General features: G+C 40.9%; 2 protein-coding genes and 1 pseudogene across 2 annotated transcripts; 2 read left to right on the plus strand and 1 right to left on the minus strand.

The window, feature by feature from the left end:
• Positions 1-390: 390 nt before the first annotated feature.
• zgc:175280 (cationic amino acid transporter 2 family protein) lies at positions 391-9634 on the minus strand. The gene is made up of 11 exons (XM_066652915.1): positions 9265-9634; positions 8248-8403; positions 7808-7970; positions 7585-7721; positions 6666-6888; positions 4543-4679; positions 3875-3977; positions 2721-2836; positions 2451-2611; positions 1823-1931; positions 391-545 (listed from the first exon to the last, which is right to left on the minus strand). The coding sequence occupies exons 1-11, from the start codon at positions 9632-9634 to the stop codon at positions 391-393; spliced, it is 1830 nt and encodes a 609-aa protein (XP_066509012.1).
• LOC136687587 (uncharacterized) lies at positions 5064-5932 on the plus strand (annotated as a pseudogene).
• Positions 9635-15274: 5640 nt separating the features above from the next.
• On the plus strand, positions 15275-21807 carry eif4e1b (eukaryotic translation initiation factor 4E family member 1B). The gene is made up of 7 exons (XM_066651053.1): positions 15275-15334; positions 15640-15734; positions 16176-16271; positions 17591-17654; positions 18882-18995; positions 19386-19525; positions 21379-21807. Exons 1-7 carry the CDS (start codon positions 15311-15313, stop codon positions 21491-21493), a joined length of 648 nt encoding a protein of 215 aa, XP_066507150.1. The 5' UTR covers positions 15275-15310; the 3' UTR covers positions 21494-21807.
• The last annotated feature ends 203 nt before the right edge of the window (positions 21808-22010 follow it).

Genomic DNA, 22010 nt, shown 5'->3' on the forward strand with positions numbered 1-22010 from the left:
ACACGGAATCATTGGGCGCAAGGCAGGAAACACCCTGGAGGGGGCACCAGTCCTTCACAGGGTCACAGAGAAGTTATGTAATATAATCTCCTTTAATTATTAAATACCACAAAAAAATCTCATGGTCTCAGCTGAGATTATATAAGTGCTGCTTTAAATACTTTAACCACAGCTGAAATATTAATTGACTATAGAAAATATAGTTTATAATAACTTATATGAAATTACTTATTTGCCTGAAGTCTTTAGTTTACTAACTCACTTTGTTTATAAATTATTTTATGAAGTGTGCTATGTACATGTAATGAACATAAAATGTCATTCACGTTGAATACACACAGTTCTACAAATGCACAGATCAAATGTAAATCTAAATAAGGCTGAATCTGATTAAAACTTGGTTTGAGGGGGAGGTGTGACGGAGCCGACTTTGGTGTCTTTCTCCAGTTGTATGTCGACAGTTTCCACGTGGATGCTGTAAGGGGTTTCATCTCTTTTCTTCTGCACGCTGTGCCATACTCCGTATGCGAAATAAATAAACAAACCTGTGTACAAAGAGAGAGAAAATCTCAGATTTCGTGGTACTATTTCTGAAACATAACAATAGATTTGATAGATACAAAGTTAAATTCTTCATAGATGACAGCAACAAAATGAAAGTGTAACGTCCTGACCTGTCCAGCTCTTTCTGTATTGTTTCTGTTACTCTGCCCTTGTCATGTCTTGCATGTGGAACTGCTCTCGTACCAATTTTACTGATAGTTCTCAGGTTTCTCTCAATGTGCATTTAAACCCTGTCTCCCTGTGCTTGACATTTAATTTGTGAAAATGTTTTTTTGTGATAACATATAGAGTTTATCCTTGTTTTTATAGCCATGTGTTGTAACGTTGGGCATCTTAGTTTGTTTCTAGGTTTCTAATTTGTTAAATATCGTGTCAGACCACTATACACCAGCACACACCAGTGTCAGAGCACTATACACCAGCGTCAGACCACCGTAAACCAGCACACACCAGCGTCAGACCACTGTACACCAGCACACACCAGCGTCAGACCAACATACACCAGCACACACCAGCGTCAGACCACTATACACCAGCGTCAGGCCACTGTATACACCAGCACACACCAGCGTCAGACCATTATACACCAGCACACACCAGAATCAGACCATTATACACCAGCACACACCAGCGTTAGACCACTATACACCAGCACACACCAGCGTCAGACCACAATACACCAACACACACCAGGGTCAGACCACTATACACCAGCACATACCAGCGTCAGACCACTGTACTCCAGCACACACCAGCGTCAGACCACTGTACAACAGCACATACCAGCGTCAGACCACTATACACCAGCACACACCAGTGTCAGACCACTGTACACCAGCACACACCAACGTCAGACCACTGTATACCAGCACACACCAGCGTCAGACCACTGTATACCAGCACACACCAGCATCAGACCACTACACCAGCGTCAGACCACTGTACACCTGCACTCATCAAAGTCAGAGCACTATACACCAGCACACACCAGCGTCAGACCACTATACACCAGCACACACCAGCGTCAGAACACTGTACACCAGCACACACCAGCATCAGACCAATATACACCAGCACACACCAGAGTCAGACCACTATACACCAGCACTCACCAGCGTCAAAGCACTATACACCAGCACACACCAGCGTCAGACCACTATATACCAGCACACACCAGTGTTAGACCACTAATTGTTAATTATAGTTGCTTTGGCTGTAGAACTATAGAAATAAACATTTTGTAAAATGTCCACCTTACCAATTGCCATCCAGATGGCGTATCGAATCCACGTGTCTCCTCCCAACTGAACCATGAGGTAGATATTTACCAAAGTGCTGAGAATTGGGAGAACTGGCAGAAGAGGAACCTAAAGGAAACAGATTCTAGCTTTTAGCAGAAGTTTGGTTGTATTTTATAATTTAATGTATTTAATTATATATTAACCATGACCCTGAAATGGTTCAAACAGAAAAGAAGATGAATCAATGAATAATTATATATTGATATTGCATTATGAGTGGAATATATATTATTATATAACCAATATAATAACATAATTCCAAAAGTTAGCACACTTATCCACAAACATGTTTTATAAATGTATATATATGCTACAAAGTGATTCTTCATTTGAGTTCTTTATTTAAACTATAATTAATGAATGTATAAAATTAGATTTATTACTTAAAGTTCAAAGTATGTATTAAGCTTGATCTGGACTAACTTATGTTTACATAGAATTTAGCATGCTAATAAATATAGTTAATACACTCTCATAGTTTAGTTTAAGTGTCATGATGCCAAATTTTCATACAATGTAAAACGCAGCTTATGACTTTAAAAGACACTGCTGAACACTTAATAAATACAGGTGTAGGAGTCTCACCATGAAGGCGGCTTTAGCGCTGCTCTGTGGCTGCCTCCAGATGATGATAACAGTGATAAGTAAAAACAGCAAAGTGAGGGAGATGATAAGAATCATCCACCACTCATTAATTGAGTTCATCCCCTTGGTTATAATCACACTCAGGACCACAGCCAGAACAACTGGAAAACAACAGAAAAACACATGTTATTTTATCAGTGAAGCCTTAGACTGATACAGCCCTCTCCCGTTAGTAAAGGCCCAATGTGGCAGAATTAAGCTCTAACTTACTTATGAAGATGGTCAGATAGGACACGACTTTAGAACTCGTTGCAGTGGGTGACGAAGGCGGTCGTAAAATGCTCCATTTCTGTTTTTCATTAATCTCTTCTGGATCTGACTGATATCTGCATGAACATAAAATGCAAAAATAAGAGATTTGTTCTGTTCTGAGTAAAAAAATGTTAGGGAAAAAAGTGCATTATTGTTCACTAAAGATACAAACAGTGTAAATGTACCTTTAAAAGGTACAACAGAGGTTTTAAAGCCCACCTGTTTTCCTTTACATTACATTACATTCTCCTCTACAGAAGAATAGGTGAAAATTTGTAAGCGTTCATCATAGAACCGTGTAAAATAAAGGAACATAATAGAAGAAGCAGCCGTGGCCTTGAGGTTAGAGAAGCCAGCTTGAGGCCGGGCCAATTCTCGGGACCGGCAAGACAAAATTCAGTTGGTTGGCAGCTCCCTGCTCCGGCTGTGTGTGCGTTCACTGCCCCAGTGGTTGTGAAGAAGTGCTCACTAGTGTGTGTTTGAGTGTTCACTGCCACGGATAGGTCAAATACAGAGAAGCAACTTCCCCAAGGTGTTTCTTCTTCTTCTAAGTTCTGGAGATGACACGGTGAGTATGAAATCATTCATTCATTTATCGAGTTCAGGGCGGTGGTGGGTCCGGAGCCTACTCAGAATCACAGGGCTCAAGTTGGGAACACACTGTGGAGGGGGCGCCAGTCCTTCACAAGGCGACACATTCACGCACACACCTACGGACATTTTTGAGTTGTCAATCCACCTACCAACGTTTGTTTTTGGAGCGTGGGAAGAAACCGGAGCACCCAGACAGCACTCCTCACAGACAGTCACCCGGAGGAAACCCACACAGACACAGGGAGAACACACCACACTCCTCACAGACAGTCACCCGGAGGAAACCCACGCAGACACAGGGAGAACACACCACACTCCTCACAGACAGTCACCCGGAGCGGGACTCGAACCCACAACCTCCAGGTCCCTGGAGCTGTGACAGAGACACTATCTGCTGCACCACCGTGCCGCCCTTAGACTTTTAATCTTTGACATTTAGAAAGTCAATAAAACATATCATGTGACCCGGAGTATCCCATCTTTTGCACATTACATCCACCCAAAAGTGATAGACTTACCTGAGGATGAGGATACAGATGGCCACCAGAGTGTAAGCAAACAAAGTCCCTATGGACATCATATCCACCAGAGCCTTCAGGTCAAACAAAAGAGCCATGATGGCTGAAAAAAAACACACAACACAGTTCATTCACAATCTTATTCTGCGCATTCCTGACACCTAGTGGCCTGGATGTATCAGAGATTCTGTACTAAACCTATTTTAAATATGACCCACTGTACAGAGCATATGTTGGTTTATTCAGGGACTACAATGCACTTCAGTACTTCATCTTTATAAATAAATAATCAAATAAATAAATATATATTTGCTAGCTTCATTCTGTTTACCTTAACTGTTGGGTGATTAACTGTTCGGATTTATTTTCAAACATTTAAATGCTCAATGTTAGATGATAAAGAAGTGTTGTTGATCAGATCATAAACAGTCGGAGAAATCTCAAAGGTCAAGTGTAGGAAATGGTGTTATTTAAATGCCCAGTGATAGATGATAACAGAAATGGTGCGATTACTGGTAGGAAGAGAGTGAGCTGGACCCTATGTGATGCTTTAATGGACTGGAATAGGATACAACGGTGATAAAACATTTTTCATCATTAGTTTCAGAGCTCTGTGGACATCTGGATTATATACACCCTGTTTCAGGTGTGTTTTTCAGGTGTATTACCTGCCACTACTCCTGAAGAGAGGGTGGCTATAACAGGACTCTGTCTGGAGCTCATGTTGCTCAGAGGTTTGAAGAGTAGTCCGTCTCTGGCCATGGCGAACAGGACGCGGGGCATCGGGAACATAGAGCCCAACAGACTGCAACGGAATAAACAGAAATTATATTCGTTAGATTTGCATTTTTCTAAACATAGTTTTCTAACACTCAGCATCAAACCTGTGTTGGATTTCGAGGGCTCAGTCATGAGCTGATGAACTGAAGCTGATATATTTATAATAAAATGTGCAGAGATTTTATTACAAACACTTTTGCATCTATTTCTATTGGTTCACAAAGTAATGTAACTCCAAGTGAATCACACATCTGTGAAATTAACCGGTCCAGTTGGAAGCAACACTGACTGTGAATCAATTTCACCTGCTGTTGTGCAAATGGAACAGACAACAGCTAGAAATGAGAGGCAATTAGCAAAACAGCCGCTATAAAGAAGTGGTTCAGCAGGTGGTGACCAAAGAGGAAGCATGAGGCAGTGTCTACAACCCACAGAAGTGGCTGAGGTAGTGCAGCTCATCCAGGATGGCATATCAGTGTGAGCTCTGGCAAGGTTTGCTGTGTCTTTCAACACAGTGTCCAGAGCATGGAGGAGATACCAGGAGACAGGCCAGTACACCAGGAGACGTGGAGGGCGCCGTCGGAGGGCAAGGAGGAACAGGTGGAGCAGTGCCAGAGCCCTGCAAAATGACCTCCAGCAGGCCACTAATATCCCTGTTTCTGCACAAACTGTCAGAAACAGACTCCATGAGGGTGGTATGAGGGCCAGACAAGCACAAGTGGTGCCCAACACCGTGCATGGTGGCATTTGTCAGAGAACATCAAGATTGACAGATTCGACATTTGCACACTGTGCTCTTCACAGATGAGACTGAAAACATGTGACGCAGTGAAGAACGTACCGCTGCCTGCAACATCCACCAGCATGACCGGTTTGGAAGTGGGTCAGTAATGATGTGGGGAGGCATTTCTTTGGAGGGCCGCACAGCTCTCCATGTGCTAGCCAGAGGTACCCTGACTGCCATTAGGTACCGGAAGGAGATCCTCAGACACATTGTGAGACCATAAGCTGGTGCAGTTGGCCCTGGGCTCCTTCTGAAGCAAGACAGTGCTAGGCCTCGTGGCTGAAGTGTGTCAGCGGCTCCTGCGTGATGAAGGCATTGATGCTATTGACTGGCCCCATTCCCCAGACCTGAATCCAATCGAGCACATCAGGGACATCATCCACCAATGCAACGTTGCACCACAGACTGTCCAGGAGTTGACTGATCCGGGTTTGGGAGGAGATCCCTTAGAAGAACATCCACCGCCTCATCAGGAGAAAGCTCAGACATTGTAGAGAGGTCATACGGCACGTGGAGGCCACACACACACTGCTGAACCTCATTTGAACATGTCTTGAGGAATATTCACTGAGTATGATTCCAAATCCAGACCTCCATGGGATAAATATGATTTATATTTTGATTTACATTGATCAATTTTATGTTATTTTGCTCTCAACGCATTCCACTATGTAATGAATAAACATTTACAACTGGAATATTTCATTCATGGAGATCTAGGATGTGTTGCTTTAGTTTTTTCTTTATTTTTTGAGCAGTTGGTGCCGCAAACTCAAACCCACTCAGACATGGTACGTGAAATTTATGGGGGTAACAAAATATGAAAAACCAGTGCATGGGCTCAGGAATTGACCTTTGAGATTATAGGGACCAGTGAAAGCCAGAGAAGCCTGTTCTAGATTCATTTATAATTAGCTGCACCTCACTGCCCATAAATAAAAAGTACTTTTGAAAACCACTATCATCTATACTCCCAGACTAGTGAATGTTTAACTGATGCAGCCTGTTCCTCTATGTGCTCCAACATCATACAGGGAATCACTCTCCAGGAAAATGCTCCAATAAATCTGCCCTTATGACAGTCATTATCAAACACATCAGAGTCCATTTAACTTCACCTGTAACCATGTTACCTCGTCTTTACAGAAGGTACAACACTTAAAATGCGATTTGAGCAAACGTTTTGGCACATTAACTGTCATATTCCCCACCCGCCCTCCCCCGTACCTGGTGGAGAGGGCACACAGAGAGCCCACGGCGACCACATATTTGGCGGGATCCCAGCCCACGTGGGTGAAAGCAACTGGGAGAGGGCTCTGGACGCTCAGGAGATAATAGGGCATCATCAGAGTGAGAGCGGCAGACACACCAAAGTACGCCAGAAAACAGATCAAGAGCGAGGCCACGATCCCCAGAGGAATCGACTTCTGAGGGTTCTTCACCTCCTCACCTTCAGGAGAGAGAAAAAAATCAGTACGGCTGTGGAAACAGCTTAAAACACTGGTGCATTTCCACTTTATGGTACCTACATTACTCAACTCTACTGCATTCTGTTCTCTGTTTGGTCCCTGATACCTAGTTGGTTCTCCACCCCCACAGCTCCCACACTGAAATGTATCTGGTGTCTTTTCTCATAGGGGAACAGTGGGCTTTGGAAACCACAACAACGGCGGCGGTAACGTTAAGCAGTGTTTACTCATGGTGTATTGGCATGCTGTTGTTGTCTGGGACCGCGTTTGAACCTCTTCAAAAGACCACGGCGTAATTTTACGAGCTGCCATCGTGAGTCGGATAAAAAAAAACGTGATCTCTGCTGCAGCTGGAGATTTTACAGATGGAGAGTTGGTGCTGGTTGTCTGCGTTGCGTGGCATAGAGTGACGACTCTCTCTGGACAATCAGCACTCTGCAAGGTTTACACGCCACGGTTTAGTCCCTACTCGACTCGCTCTGAACCACGAGAGAGCAGCCATTAAACAAGAACCCAGTACCAAATTTACCTGATGGAGCAGCAGAAAAGCTGGAGTAGAATCAAGTAGAGTAGAGACCATGCAGGGGAAAAGCACCATATTTTTATGACCCTGTGTGTTGCAAATACATTGTGTGTGGCAAATGCTCCCTATGAAAACAAACTGAATTCAAGCGAACCTGTCGTTGCAATGCAGTCAAATCCCACAAATGCATAGAAACATGTGGCTGCTCCAGCTATCGTTCCTGCAAATCCAAACGGGAAAAAACCTCCTTCTCCATAGTTCAATGTATTTGTGCTGTTTATTGAGTTATTTCTGTGGAGAGGGAAGAACATGAGTGAGTACAAATCTACAGAACTGCCTCTTAAGCAGAGACGCATTACAGGTCGAGAGTCACTTACGCAGATATCGAGGCATTGATGATGTCCTCCTCAGTCAACTGCCAGTTTTTAATATCACCTTTAATGAACCCCGCAATGATCACAAACACCAGCACAAGCACGTTTACACCCGTGAAGAGCTTGTTTACTGTGGCTGACTCTTTCACTCCAAAAGCCAGGATACCTGAGAAATATGGAAATAACAACAATGATCCAGTGATATATATATAATAAATAAGATAAAGATTTTTGGCTGAATTTGGGAGGGGTTTAGAGTTATTTGCTGGGGCTAAACTTTACTAAAGGATGGATGAACAGAATACACACTGAAAAACATGATCTTACATAAAGTTACTGTTAATTTCCTTTTAACTCTATATTGAAAAATGAACAATGTAACTGCAGGTTTATAGGAAAATGAAATAAATAAAGGGTGCTCTTTGAGTTCTGATTAAACCTACCTGCTAAAAGCATAATAAGGGCAGCAGCAAAGAAGTCTGGGTAAGGGGCGAGTCCAGATAAATTCATAGCTGCATTCTTGCTCAAATAATCAGCGATAACGTTCCCAATGAGGTCGTCGAAGGTGCCACTCCAGGCCCTGGCCACACTGGAGGTACCTGCGTAATTATAGTCATAACTCAGTCATAAAATCATTCAGGATAATCAGCTCTGTGCTCAGATGTGCCTCTGATAATGGCTTTTATATCAAAGTAATGCAGATCATTGAGGTGCACATTAACAGCTGTTAATGATTCAGCTTTGAGCTTTAATGCCTCAGGAGACAGCCGCGGGAGTCTGAGCTTTGGACACGGCCTTGTTCACTGAGAAATGCGTGTAAAGAAATGTTCAAACGTAGTAATGAATGATGTGATAGGCCTGTGGTTATATTTATGAGATGAGGCTGGTGTTATGCTACGTTTATACACCACCATTTCCAAAATAGTGTGGATGCTGAGCAAAATGTAAATTCAAAATGGGCTCAATTTCCAAATACAATTCAAAAACAATGTACAATTTTCAATTAAATACAGGGTTTAAATGATTTGCACATCTTTGCTTTTTGTTTTCATTTACATTTTGTTCAGCGTCCCAGCTTTTCTGGAAACGGAGTTGTAAATAATCATTAGACAACAGCAACAACACAGTTCAATAAAAGACATATTAATTATTAATCTTAAGACATGTTATTATCTGCTATGAATTGTTCAGTTTACTACCTTTAAATCTGGACTGTAGAAACAGCAATTATTTCACTCACAGCAGCACTGCTGTGTCTGATCCACTAGCACAAGTGGAACAGGTCTCCTAAGGTTACATTAGCCTACAAGCCTCTTTTACAAGACTAAGAATTGTAAGTCAGTTTGGTAACATTGTGTTTTAAAGTATAATAAAAGTAAAAATAATCACATTTAAGTGCAGAGATATAATTTACAGACATGAACGCCCTGAATAAGATATCCCCGTTTTCAGATGCTTGCCTATGACGTAGGAGAGCAGCAGGTTCCAGCCAGTGATGAAAGCCCATATCTCCCCCACTGTGACGTAGCTGTAGAGGTACGCCGAACCCGTTTTGGGAACCCGAGCTCCGAACTCCGCGTAACACAGACCCGCAAAAACGGACGCCACAGCGGCGATGAAGAATGAGATGATGATGCTGGGTCCGGACACCGTGCGGGCCACTTCTCCAGACAGGACGTACACCCCTGCTCCCAGAGTGCTGCCCACTCCCAGAGCCACAAGGTCCAGCGTGGTTAAACATCGTCTGAAATTGGACTGTTCGCCGTCTGGTTCCAGCGGCTTCCTCCTGGACAGACCCTTCACAAACTTTAGCACACTTCCAGAAGTCATTCTACCAGAGGGAAAAATCAGGGTCCAGATATTAATGACCATTTCTACATTTGAGAAGGAACTCTATCAATTCTATTAAAAAATTATGAAACGGTGACCGTGGTGAGAGGTCCTTAAGAGTGTGAAGAGTGTGAAAGTCACAGTGGTAGTACCTGGAACAAGATGTGATTCTCTACTTATATCTCCCTCATAGGAAGCTTTTCAAAAAACTTTACAATGAACCCTGTGACACCAGAGAACACTCACACTGTTTACAGCTCAACAACTGAATTATGAGGGAATTTAATATCACAATAATATCAAGAAAACCTTGAATCTACCCTAGGATAATGTTCCAGGAGGAGGACAAACACACTTAATGATATTCTGCAAATTTTAATACAGCAAGTGTTTATTTATTGAGTTTAACCCTTTAAACTACAAACCTGGCCAGTGAAAATTAATGGCACATTTAACTGAATGCAAATTGTATTAAAATAAATGTTATTTTAGGATGCGTTCAATTAATTTTGACACATAAACTGAGTGCAGTGTATTGAGTGGAGCTGAGATTTCTTACCTGAGCTGCTGTAGAGCTGTGTGTGTCTGTGAGTCTTGAGTGTGAAGGTGTGTCAGTGGAGTGTGTGTGTGTGAGAGTGTATGCATGTGCGTGTGAGTGTGTTCATGTGCACTCTTCCTGACCACAGTCCACATCTCAGAGCCCCACCTCGCTCGGCTCACGTGCCTCATCTTCACGTCTCGTTTTTGACAGATTCTGTTACATTTAGGAGAGATGTGTGATTTCTGGAGAAAGCAGAGGCAAAATGCTTCGATGAAATGCTTGTAGACACCTGCTCGTCAATGGCGTTCAATGATTAGTTCTTGCACCCGATCCCAATGCTCCATCATTCTAAAGAACATATTTCCACTGCTCCACAGTCTAATGCTGAAACAACCCTTGCCTAAAACTGGCTTTGAGCATACTGAGCTTTGGCTTATGTGCAGACACAAGGAGAACACAGGCGAGGATCGGACATAGAGTTCACCACAGTCAGACCAAAGGAAGAACAAAATTACTCATCCACGGTGGAGCAGCAGGTAGTGTCTCTGTTACAGCTCCAGGGAGTTGGAGGTTGTGGGTTCGAGTCCCGCTCCGGGTGACTGTCTGTGAGGCGTGTGGTGTGTTCTCCCTGTGTCTGCGTGGGTTTCCTCCGGGTGCTCCGGTTTCCTCCCACGCTCCAAAAACACACGTTGGTAGGTGGATTGAAGACTCAAAAGTGTCTGTAGGTGTGAGTGTGTGAGTGTGTGTGTTGCTCTGTGAAGGACTGGCGCCCCCTCCAGGGTGTGATCCTGCCTTGCGCCCAATGATTCCAGGTAGGCTACGGACCCACCGCCGCCCTGAACTGGATAAGGGCTACAGACAATGAATGAATGAAAAAATAACATCCAGTGGGAATTAGGAAAAGCCTTCCCTTCTGGACATGGACAACTTCATCCTGACATCACTGCATGTTTATGCAGCATGTTTAAGTTAATATGTTGTGACACTCCAAGCTCCCACCTCTGCATGTGATCACACCAGCGAGGAGAAAAAGGCCAAAGGTGAAGCAACTGTGGTCACACAAAAACTTTAGAGAAGGGCACTTCAATATATAGTTATTATATAAAAGTAATCAATCTATTACAGTTTTCTAGAAGACAGTATATGAACCTGATTTGATCTGACTGTAAGTGATTAGCACAAACCTCCATATTAAATTAGCTTAAAGCACTGGTAGAAAAAGGACTACAGAATAATGGAGGAATAAGTGAGTTATGCTCATATATGAGCGGTGATACTGATAAGGAGATGGAAACATAAGGGAGGGGTTTGTATGACACGCACAGGGATTTTTCATAGGATTATTTTAGAGTGATTTTTATTTCCAGAGAACTAGACGTCTTCTTGTAACATAGAGTAAGGTTTTGTGGTGGTGTGGTTGTTTTTACTGTCTCCGGCCCCATGAGTTCAGCCAATAAATGAAATTTATTGGCAGTAGTTGTAAGAGCTATTTAGATAAGAGTATAACAGGAAGATAATGAGCAGAAAAGTGAAGCTCAAATGTTTCTAATAAATGTTCATATTATTTACTGGAAAATATAAAGTAGAAAAATTCATAGTAGGTTTAAAAAAATTAATAGTCAATTTACAATTTATAGTTACTGATTAGTACACTGTTGTACCGATTAAGTGATTATAGATACATAAGCACTAAGTGATTTTATAGCAGGTTTATTCTAGTAAATAAATAACTGAATAACAAGACTTTGATGTAAATGAAAAAATTAAAAACAGGTCATTACAGTTCAGAGTGTCACACTGGCGCAGCAGGTAGTGTCTCTGTGTGGTGTGTTCTCCCTGTGTCTGCGTGGGTTTCCTCCGGGTGACTGTCTGTGAGATGTGTGGTGTGTTCTCCCTGTGTCTGTGTGGGTTTCCTCCGGGTGACTGTCTGTGAGATGTGTGGTGTGTTCTCCCTGTGTCTGTGTGGGTTTCCTCCGGGTGACTGTCTGTGAGGCGTGTGGTGTGTTCTCCCTGTGTCTGCATGGGTTTCCTCCGGGTGCTCCAGTTTCCTCCCACGCTCCAAAGACACACGTTGGTAGGGGGATTGGAGACTCAAAAGTGTCCGTAGGTGTGAGTGTGTGAGTGAATGTGTGAGTGTGTGTTGCCCTGTGAAGAACTGGTGCCCCCTCCAGGGTGTGTTCCTACCTTGCGCCCAGTGATTCCAGGTAGGTTCGGGACTCACACCCACCCTGAACTGGATAAGGGTTAGAGACAATGAATGAATTAATGAATGATTACCGTTCACCATCTACTATTTTGTGGATACATTTTATCATCCATTTCACAGAAGTGGCAATTCTTTGCTCAGTTTGTTATGCTTTTATTGTCACAGTCATAAGGATAAATGAGTTGGGTTGATAAAGATTTATTGATAAGTCAGATCTGACTGAATGTCAGGTACAGAGACAGATAAAGAACAGAATGTGATCTTAATGCTGACTCTGAGTCTCTTATCAGCTCAGTTTTCTCTCATTTACAGTCAGCTATAAATACCTCCAGGCTTCAAAAGACCCCTTTCTCTTTCATGGACAATTCAGAAGTAACCACTGTCGTATTAAAACACTGTATAACTACTTTACACCGTGTAAACACTCTGTATTTAATCACCATTGTGGCGATTACAAAAATGTTAATTAATCGATATCAGCTAAGTTCATTACAAATCATTAAAGTCACTTTCCTGTGTACTGTGATGACAAGAGGAGGGTTTCCGCTTTGAAACTGCAGTGTTACAAACACATTCTCAGAAACACAGATTCAGACAGACAGGGTTTCATACCTCACACACCTAAGGACCCAACCCATCAACTCATGGGGCGGGGCTTCAAGCTGCAGGCGAGCGGCGGTGCGGTGGGTGGACACAGAGGCAGGGACTAATTGCCTACTGAAAAAGGCACATCACATGAAGAGGTAAAGTTAAAGCTGAGACACTGTTTTTTCTTGGAAATCATTTTCCAAGATTTTTTGGAATAGTTTTTAATAAGAGATGTTTTTATAATAATAGTTTTAGGGGTGTATCCCCCATCTTCTTTACTGTAAGAACACCAACACCAATATTCTCATAAATGTAAGTTTAAAAGGAGACAAGAATTTAATCTACCTTTGTTCAGCAAAATGTTTCCACAGTGTGAAGGACAGCTGGTGTGACGTAATAAAAATTGAGGAGAGATTTTTTAGACGGCAGCATTATACTGAATAAGGGCAGTCATGAAGATGTGCAAGAACACGATGTAATGACCACACCTCAATCTGATATCAGACACATGAGGATCACAGAGTCATTCTGTTCTGAGTAGACTGAGATTAAGCTGAGAATAAAGCTGAGTTACTCTCATTGACCTTAGTCATTAGTTGACTTTCTTTAAAGTCACAGTAAAGACACTGAGACAGTTTTTCTTAGAGAGAAGATTAGTTTAGATCTGGAGTTTTATGCGGCTATGGTACAGAAAGATGACTTCGGATATCTACTGGATTTTTAGGAATTGGAGTCTGTTTTCAACCCTATTAGAGGGGACAGAGTGTGCTTTGCGCGCGCGTGTGTGTGTGTGTGTGACAGTATTAGTTGAATTATTTGCTGAATTGGACAAAATTAATGCAGACCACGGAGGGCAAAGGTTGATGAGTCAGATGAGTGGATGCCCTTTTTATTAAAACCTCTTAACCTCTTTCCACATCAGGCTGAAGGGCCATGGTTTTCTCAGCAGTGAGCAGTTTCTCTTGGCTTTTTTCCTACAAACATCCAAGGTGATCATTACTTAATGATTCTTCATTACTCTGGAACTCAGCCTATGGTAACCCTGTGCAATGCTAAATATGCACTATAGTGGGCTATAAATACACCCACTAAATACATTGAGGACATTTGAATTCTTCCTTTTTAAAAAGTGTCATCATTTTCAGTTTGATTTTATACCATTCTGTCATCATTTATGTCTCACAGTTAGCCTTGTATTTAACTATTTTGACAGCAGTAAAACAGTCTATTCTTGCATAAATACAGCATATTTTTTAAAGCAAATCAAACTCCAATGGCACAGCTTTTCTGTGGTTGTTAATAACCAAGCACAGACACTTGGAAGTGTGCACCTTGTGCCACATTATAAACACAATGGAGCACCACTGTAGTGTTCAGAATTAGCCTGGACAGATTAGCACCCTGAGTCATGGATGGAGTTATAAACTGTACATTAGCACTGATATGGAACTTGGTCAAGGGTAGGGTTAAATGATAATAACAAGAAAAAAATGTGAAAATGTAGAACAGGGGTCTCCAACAAGGACAGTATCCACAGATATAGAATCATTAGACACAGATTTCTGTGAGTGTTGGGCCAATGGAGAATGGAGGATTGTAACCTACAAAAGAACACAAATCAAAAGAAAAAATAATAATACTGGTCCAGAAAATGGCCAAATTATTAAAATTTAAGTATTATATTTTTTGTCAAACACATCAGAAATAATAACAAAAAACACTCCTGGGTTGAGATCTAAATGGATCTAAATACAACATAGAATTCATAGGTCTTGAAAAAACGGCCCCAAAGCCCTAACAAAGCTGAAATGTCTACAGAGCGCCTTTTATGGTTTAGCAAACTCTATTAAAAAATGTGCCCTATTCAGGTCAAGGGTTATCCATTTGGGATTTAGCTTTCCACTATCACTGATGAAGGACTATAATAAAAGCGTGAAATGTCCCCTCCTTGTGGCGACTTATAGAAAGGACTCTTTATAGGAAAAAGGGAGATATTTTATAGTCTCAAAACCGAAATGTTTAAAAATTTTGAATATTGCTATTACCTTTCTTATAGCCATTATGTGTTGAATTAATAATATTATTGATTGTCTGAATGATTTGAGTGTATTGTAACGTTAACATGTCAAACACCCCACTAATAATGTGTGTGTGTGTGTATATATATATATATATATATATATATATATATATACTAAATCTCAAACGTACTTTACGAGTAGTAATAAAATATTTATAAAACAAATGGCAGAATATACAATAAAAATACTTTTGGGGGCCGGGAAGAGATAAAAGGAGGATTTGTCCTCGAGGAATCACAAACGAACATTTCGCACTCAAAATGGCGGCGTGTGCTGTTCAATTGGTGAGAATAAAACTAAAATTAAAAAAAACCTGCATTGTATCCTTAAGATCATCAACAATTTTCTAAAATGTTGTTGTTGGAGACAGTTTGGCTTCATTTTTAAATTTAATTTGTTATGAAATCTAAACTTTTTATTTAAAAAATCGATTTTTTTCCATTCCACCTTAAATGCTGCTGCAGTAACTTGTAACCTATTAAAGGTGGAAATGAATGATCCAACACCCACCGAAGTTTAAGTTTATAGCGGTTTTCTGTTGTTGTTGGTTTTTTTGTTTGTTTGTTTGTTTGTTTTTTATTTGGAACAGATTGATAAACGGTCCCGAAAAAAGTTTGATCAAAAAGAAGCACAAATTGAGACGGTTCCTAAGGAACCACAGCCTAAACATCCTTTACAAAACAGGTCTGTGTGTAAATTAACTTCTACATATTGTTACCAGATATTATTGTTTTACACTAGTTTTCATATTAAGAATATTCAAAAAATTTTAAAGCTTTATTGATTTTTTTTTTTGTTTGTTTTTTTTGTTTTTTTTGGTGGGGGTATTCTTATTTATTGTTTGACAATTTTGTTTGTTGGCTTTATTTTTATTTTCAACTGATTTTGATCTTGTACTTTGTTTTTTTTATATATATAAAATTAAATGAAAAATCTATAAATATATTTTAAATAATAATTTTGTTTCTTTGTTTGCCCCACATATTTAGTTTTTTTTTTAGTTCGTTAATTTTGCTATATACTGATAATTATTTATGCTTCCAGGTTGAATAGTCAGAAAAATACTTTAAACTTTTAAATTAATTTAAAATCATTTACTTTAAAAATAATTTTATTGAGTTTCAGGTGGGCTCTGTGGTTCTACAAGAACGATAAGAGTAAAATGTGGCAAGATAATCTCAGACTCATCACCAAGTTTGACACTGCTGAAGACTTCTGGGCGTAAGTATAGAAACCAGATTCCAGGTAGACTTAGTTTTTAAAAAAAAAAAAACCAGTCTTGAAAAATCCCCTAAAGACTCCCCCAGTAAAGGGGAATTTCACCACTTTTTCCCAAATTCCTTCATAGTTCAGTGTGTGAGCTGTAAATAAACTGATGGAGTGTTTGTTTTGGTATGAAATGGTTGAATGTAGAATGTAAGTAATATGAGCGCTCAGGTTACTTTTCAGTGCTGGTGAATGGAACCAGGTGTCTGTGTTTACAACACAAATCCAGGAATTTATTTTCTCTCTACCAACACCAGTGGTTCAGTGGGAGCTGTGTGTGATAAATTTTGTGAGAAAAATGTTTCTCACCAAACCATGCTCTTTGACTTTGTTTACATCATGACCGTTTAGAAATTGATCATGGCGTACAGAAAATATTTGAAAAATTGGTGGAAACTTTGTATTTATATACAAAAATGTAACTGAAAACATAGATATAAACCTGCTCATCTGCATTAGGCTGACACTCAGTCCTCTGCTTTCTTTTGGTCCTGCTGGGTCCAGCTAGTCGGAGGGGCCTAATGACTCCAGGGACAAAATCTCCTGAGTCGATCCACTGAACCCCTCTGTGACAGCAACCTTCCACTGAACTTATTTTTCTTTCTGCGATGTGATGGTGTGTAGTGGGTGAACAACACTATCCATAATGTAGACCAGTTTGCACAGGGCCCAACTCTCAGACACTGACCAGAGTCCAGCTGTACTCAAGCCACTGTCTCCCCAGCACACCAGGTCAGGATTCTGCTTACAGCCCAAAATGCTCCTCGTACCATTCCAGACCTCCCTCATGTTGTTCTGCTCAACTTTCCTCCTGTAGGTCTCTGGCTTCTCTCTCTGTGCTTCTCAGCTCCTCCAGATTGTTTTTAAAATCCATTATAAAAGCTCAAGCATTTTGTTTACCAATGTATTATGGAGTAATGTTGTGAAATCGGAATATTTGGCTCTCCCCAATTAAAAAGAATATTTCAAGGAAAATGTGGTGTTTTTCAGGGTTATTTTCCAATAGATTGAACACATGATATTTCAGCTTTTATGTGACAATAAGGTCATGGTTAAAGTTTTGAATTCCTCTTTATGTACATGGACTATTTTCTTTGTTTTTTGACTCAAATGAGTATTTCTTTTTTGACTTGATGTTGTGAATAAAGACAAAGCCTTTCAAAAGATAAAGATGAGAGAAATCTAAAATCTAAAACCTTCATTTTATGCTGCATTTTTTGTGGTAACATTAAATGAATGTCTAGTCAACTGCCTTTTCCTTTCCCCTGCTGCAGGTTGTACAACAACATCCAGGCGGCCAGCAAACTCTCCTCAGGATGCGACTATTCTGTGTTCAAGGTAAAGGACTTCTCCTTTCACGTGTTTTCTTTGAGGCCTTTGCTGTTATACAGTGGGTTTCTAAATGGTCCACTTTATTGCAACACTACTATTTAGAGAAGTGCAGCATTTTCAGTGACAGAATGGTTCCATTGTATCGTTTGTAGGGAACACTGTATGGAGTCATAGCTGTAATTTTTTTCCTCATTTCTTTTGCTCACAAAGTCCTCAGTTTATTAAACCTATTCTACACTTAGTCTGAATGGGCTGTGGTTGACTGTAGTGTTGCTGCACTGTTATGGTGAGATTTAAAACTCTTTGTGGAGTAATATTTATACCCTGTTGCGTTACACGTTTATTTTCTGAGTGACATTAGTTCTGTCCCAAAACCTAGTGAGCTGTACAAGTAGTTACTGACTCCGTGGACAACTGTTTAAGTCGTCAGCGATCTAACGGTCGTTCTGTCCTCATGAGGCCGATTACTGAGACGCTGTAGTTAGAGAGCGATTGCGTCACGGCTTGTTCGCGCCCACCGCACGTGACCGTTTTAAAAAAAAAAAATTTAAGCCTTTTTTTTTATCCACGGCTAGCGTGGGTTCTAATCTTTCAGTTTTTATTCACTCACTCATTCATTCATTATCTGTAACCGCTTATCCAGTTCAGGGTCGCGGTCCAGTTTTTATTTTAATTATATTTGCTCTGGGAGAAGAGTCGGTAGTTGTTCTTGTGTTGGATCCTGGGATTAGCTTCACTGCTGAGGAAGGGTTCAATGCTGCCTTAAAAATCGGCCAAATTAAGATGTCTTAGTCCGAATAATGAGGTGTCTAAGAACCGGGACAGCCTACGTGTCAGGAGCGAGCAGAATGTGACATAAATGCTAACTAGGTTTTGGGACAGGCCCATGTCTCCACAGAGAACCTTTTAGTGCACGGTTTATTTGCTGAATGCATCTTAAAATTAAATGTGGCCCGAGTTAGTTATGACACATTTTAGACCTCCTATTTCCAAACTGAAAACTTTTCCAGAAGATGAGGGTGCTATGCTACTTTATATTTATTGTATGATGACGTAAGATGACCATTTGCGAGTAATTTTGGAACATTTCTTTGGCTCCATTCTTAGGGAAATTTGCACACAGCGTATAAAGTGCAGCTGGGATTTTCAAATAATGTCACAAAATGGAAAGTTACTAGGTTTTGTTTCGACAGCAAAATAAACAACTTATTCTCATTGTTTTAAACCATGCAGGATGGCATTGAGCCGATGTGGGAGGACAGGAGTAATAAATGTGGTGGACGCTGGTTAATCACTCTCCCCAAGCAACAGAGGCACTCCGACCTGGACCGCTTCTGGCTGGAAACGGTCTCTCTTTCCATCTCTCTCTCTCTCTTGCACTGCTGTTTTGATTATTGCTGTTTGGTATGAGATACATATTGGTTTGTAATTATAAAATCCACTGTCAAAATTTCTTTTGCAAATTTACTTTTTTTTTTGAAATATTAAAATGGTTTTCGGTGAAAGTTTTGCCTATATTTATATACCAATATAAATATCACACACATATTAATTGGCTTTGTGTAGTTTATAGAAATATTCAGGCTGTTGTCTCAAATTAATCTGTTGCTAAAATATTCTTATTGTAAAATAAACTAGAAGATAAGTGACTAGATAAACTGTGTACTGTGATGTCATGATTGATGTCATGCTCAAAGGTTCTCTTTTTGATGTTTACTTTAATCCGGTCTCATGCAGCTGCTGTGTCTCATTGGCGAGGGTTTTGGTTCGTACAGTCGAGACGTGTGCGGAGCGGTCATTAACGTCAGAGCCAAGGGGGACAAAATCGCTGTCTGGACCACGAACACTGAGAATGCAGAGGCGGTCACCTACATCGGGTTAGTGACACCCGTTTAGGGAGGGAGAGAGAGGAGACAGGGAGACAGACAAAGAAAACAGTTTTTTATTTATTTATTTATTTTAAACACTCCTTTTATTTAAATCATGTTTTAAAGAGTAATTCTGACATTCAAAAATTTAAAAGCCAAAAAATTCTTTATAAAGGACAATATAAATGTGTTTATTCTCTCTCTCTCTCTCTCTCTCTCTCTCTCTCTCTCTCTCTCTCACACACACAGCACCACTGGAAGTTTAGCATGTTTGTGTCATCAACAGATTCAAAGCTTCCATTAATGCACCATTTCTCCTCAAAGAAAACAGAAACCCCACCCTCAGACGGGACTCCACTGAGGCCTTGTACAGTCTCACAGCGTCTGTATCCTGTCCCTCTCACCGCCACCTGAAAGACTTCCAAACCACCAGCTTCACACACCCAAACAGACAATTAGCAAAACAGCATTTAGCCCTCTGAGAATACACACCCAAGCGCACACATTGGAGGAGGACAGAAAACCCAGGCCCTGGAGCACAAACAGAGGAAGCAGCCGGGAGCATTCAGAGAACGTGTGAAACACAGAATCAGAGGTATTACAGAGATTAGAGTGGTGAAGAACCGAAGGGTTAAACCTAGATATAAAGCGCAGTGCAGAATCCTCCACTTGAGGTCCCCACAACGTTTGGGCAGAGGGCTTTTGTATAGGAGCCACCACGAAGACCTCACACCCTGAGGAGCACTTAAAGTCACAGCATCCCTCCAGCTCCTGGAAATGAGCAGTCTTCACACAGCTCTGATACAGCACAGTTTTTACCAGTTGTGGAGAAAGGCGTCCTTCGTAAGCCTCCCATGGAGTGAAGCCCATCACTGATCAGTGTCAGGGACACACGACTCATGCACAGTTCTGGAAAGGGGACTTGAGCCAGACCACCAGCTAAAGCACAGTTTATAAAGGCCTTAAGGCTCAGCGTCAATGAGGCTCAATGACTGATCGACAGACGGAAGGACAGAGGGAGACTGACTGACTGATGGACGGATGGACACATACTGACTGATGGGCACAGAGACAGACTGACGGATGGACAGACGGACAGAGAGACACACACGGATGGATACAGAGAGAGAGAGAGAGAGAGACTAATCAGTCATCTACTGAGATACCTTTTTGGTGACATTGTGCCTTTAGGGGGGATTTAAAAAGCCTGTGCCACAGGAAAATTTAAAGGCACATTTACAAAAATCGTAAGAAATGAATTCATGTTTTTAGTGTTTAAACCCCTGCAGACCTAAGCAGGAAAAATGAGGAGCATGAAAATGCAGGATGTATGATTTGACCAAGGACTCCTGCATTTAAACAATCAGAGTCTTGTCCAGATGTGGGCAGTCACCCGTTCATTCTGCTGTAAACTATAATGATCATGGAAAAGGGGTTTGTGCCTAGCAACCTAATGAAACTAATTACCCATCACACCACGGTGTCGGATGTTTTCTGGACCCCAGCGCTGCTTGGATATTCAGTAGGACTCTTGTCTTTCTCCATCAGTTTTACAAACAATTTAAAAGTTGATCAGTTGCATCAAATACTTGGAAATCTAAAAGCAGGTTCATGCAAACTGGGCTTAACAGTTTTAAAAGGTTTTTCCTAATTTTATCTTCCAAACAGTGCGTCCTTAACGTGGATGTGCCTGTTAAACTGATTTACTAGTGTCTCTGATTAAACCAGGCCACTGTGTGTCAGTATAACAGCAGTTTCATAAAATTAAGACAGAAATATGTCCTTTTGGATGTAAGAAATGTGTGGAATTCATTATCCGCTCGCTAACCCACTCCACTCGTCTTTCCTTTTCTCTTCTTTAGCCGCAAGTACAAAGAGACGCTGGGCCTTCCACCAAAGCTTGTGATTGGCTATCAGGCTCACGCTGACACGGCCACCAAGAGCAACTCCATCGCCAAGAACAAGTTTGTGGTTTAAAGGGAATCAGTGGCCCATGGGTCACCCAGTGTGACCTCAACCCTCTCTTTGTTCGAGTGAAATCTATAAGAACCTTCACAGGGAGGCACTTGTGGAAATGATTGTCTAGTTTAATAAACGGAGAACAATGACGTGCACTTGATGTGGGAGACCTTGAGGTGGTCGAGGTTGTAGCTTTTCTTTTTTTTTATTTATTTATTTTTTTTGTTAAGTTTCGGGAGCCTTTGTCTTTGTTCTTGTCGTGATGAGTGCTGTATAAGACAAATATATAATACTTTTTTTTTTCGTTCTTCATTCCAAAATAAAACTGCTGGACCTTCTCTCTTGTTCCTCACTCTCTTTTTAAAAAACCAGCAGTGTTGACCTTACAAACAAGGAAAGAATAAAGAATAGTAAGAATTTTGGTAAAATACTTTAAAACATGGTCAAATCTCTTCAGCGTTTTCTGCAAGTTCTCTAAGAGTTTTACATACTTCTGAAACAAATGCTTAAGACTATGATAGCTAACTTTTTATAA

The sequence above is a fragment of the Hoplias malabaricus genome, chromosome 2 (genome assembly GCF_029633855.1).
Source record: "Hoplias malabaricus isolate fHopMal1 chromosome 2, fHopMal1.hap1, whole genome shotgun sequence".
NCBI classification, from domain to species: Eukaryota; Metazoa; Chordata; class Actinopteri; order Characiformes; family Erythrinidae; genus Hoplias; species Hoplias malabaricus.

Bases quoted from the DNA above. Each gene is read 5' to 3' on its own strand.
- zgc:175280 (XM_066652915.1), bottom strand. From the start codon at position 9,634: ATGACTTCTGGAAGTGTGCTAAAGTTTGTGAAGGGTCTGTCCAGGAGG. The intron at 8,404-9,264 runs GCAAGCATCTGA...ATAATTACGCAG, and splicing joins GCTGCTCTCCTACGTCATAG to GTACCTCCAGTGTGGCCAGG. The intron at 7,971-8,247 runs GTAGGTTTAATC...CATATTTCTCAG, and splicing joins CCTTATTATGCTTTTAGCAG to GTATCCTGGCTTTTGGAGTG.
- eif4e1b (XM_066651053.1), top strand. From the start codon at position 15,311: ATGGCGGCGTGTGCTGTTCAATTG. The intron at 15,335-15,639 runs GTGAGAATAAAA...TATTTGGAACAG, and splicing joins CGGCGTGTGCTGTTCAATTG to ATTGATAAACGGTCCCGAAA. The intron at 17,655-18,881 runs GTAAAGGACTTC...TAAACCATGCAG, and splicing joins GCGACTATTCTGTGTTCAAG to GATGGCATTGAGCCGATGTG.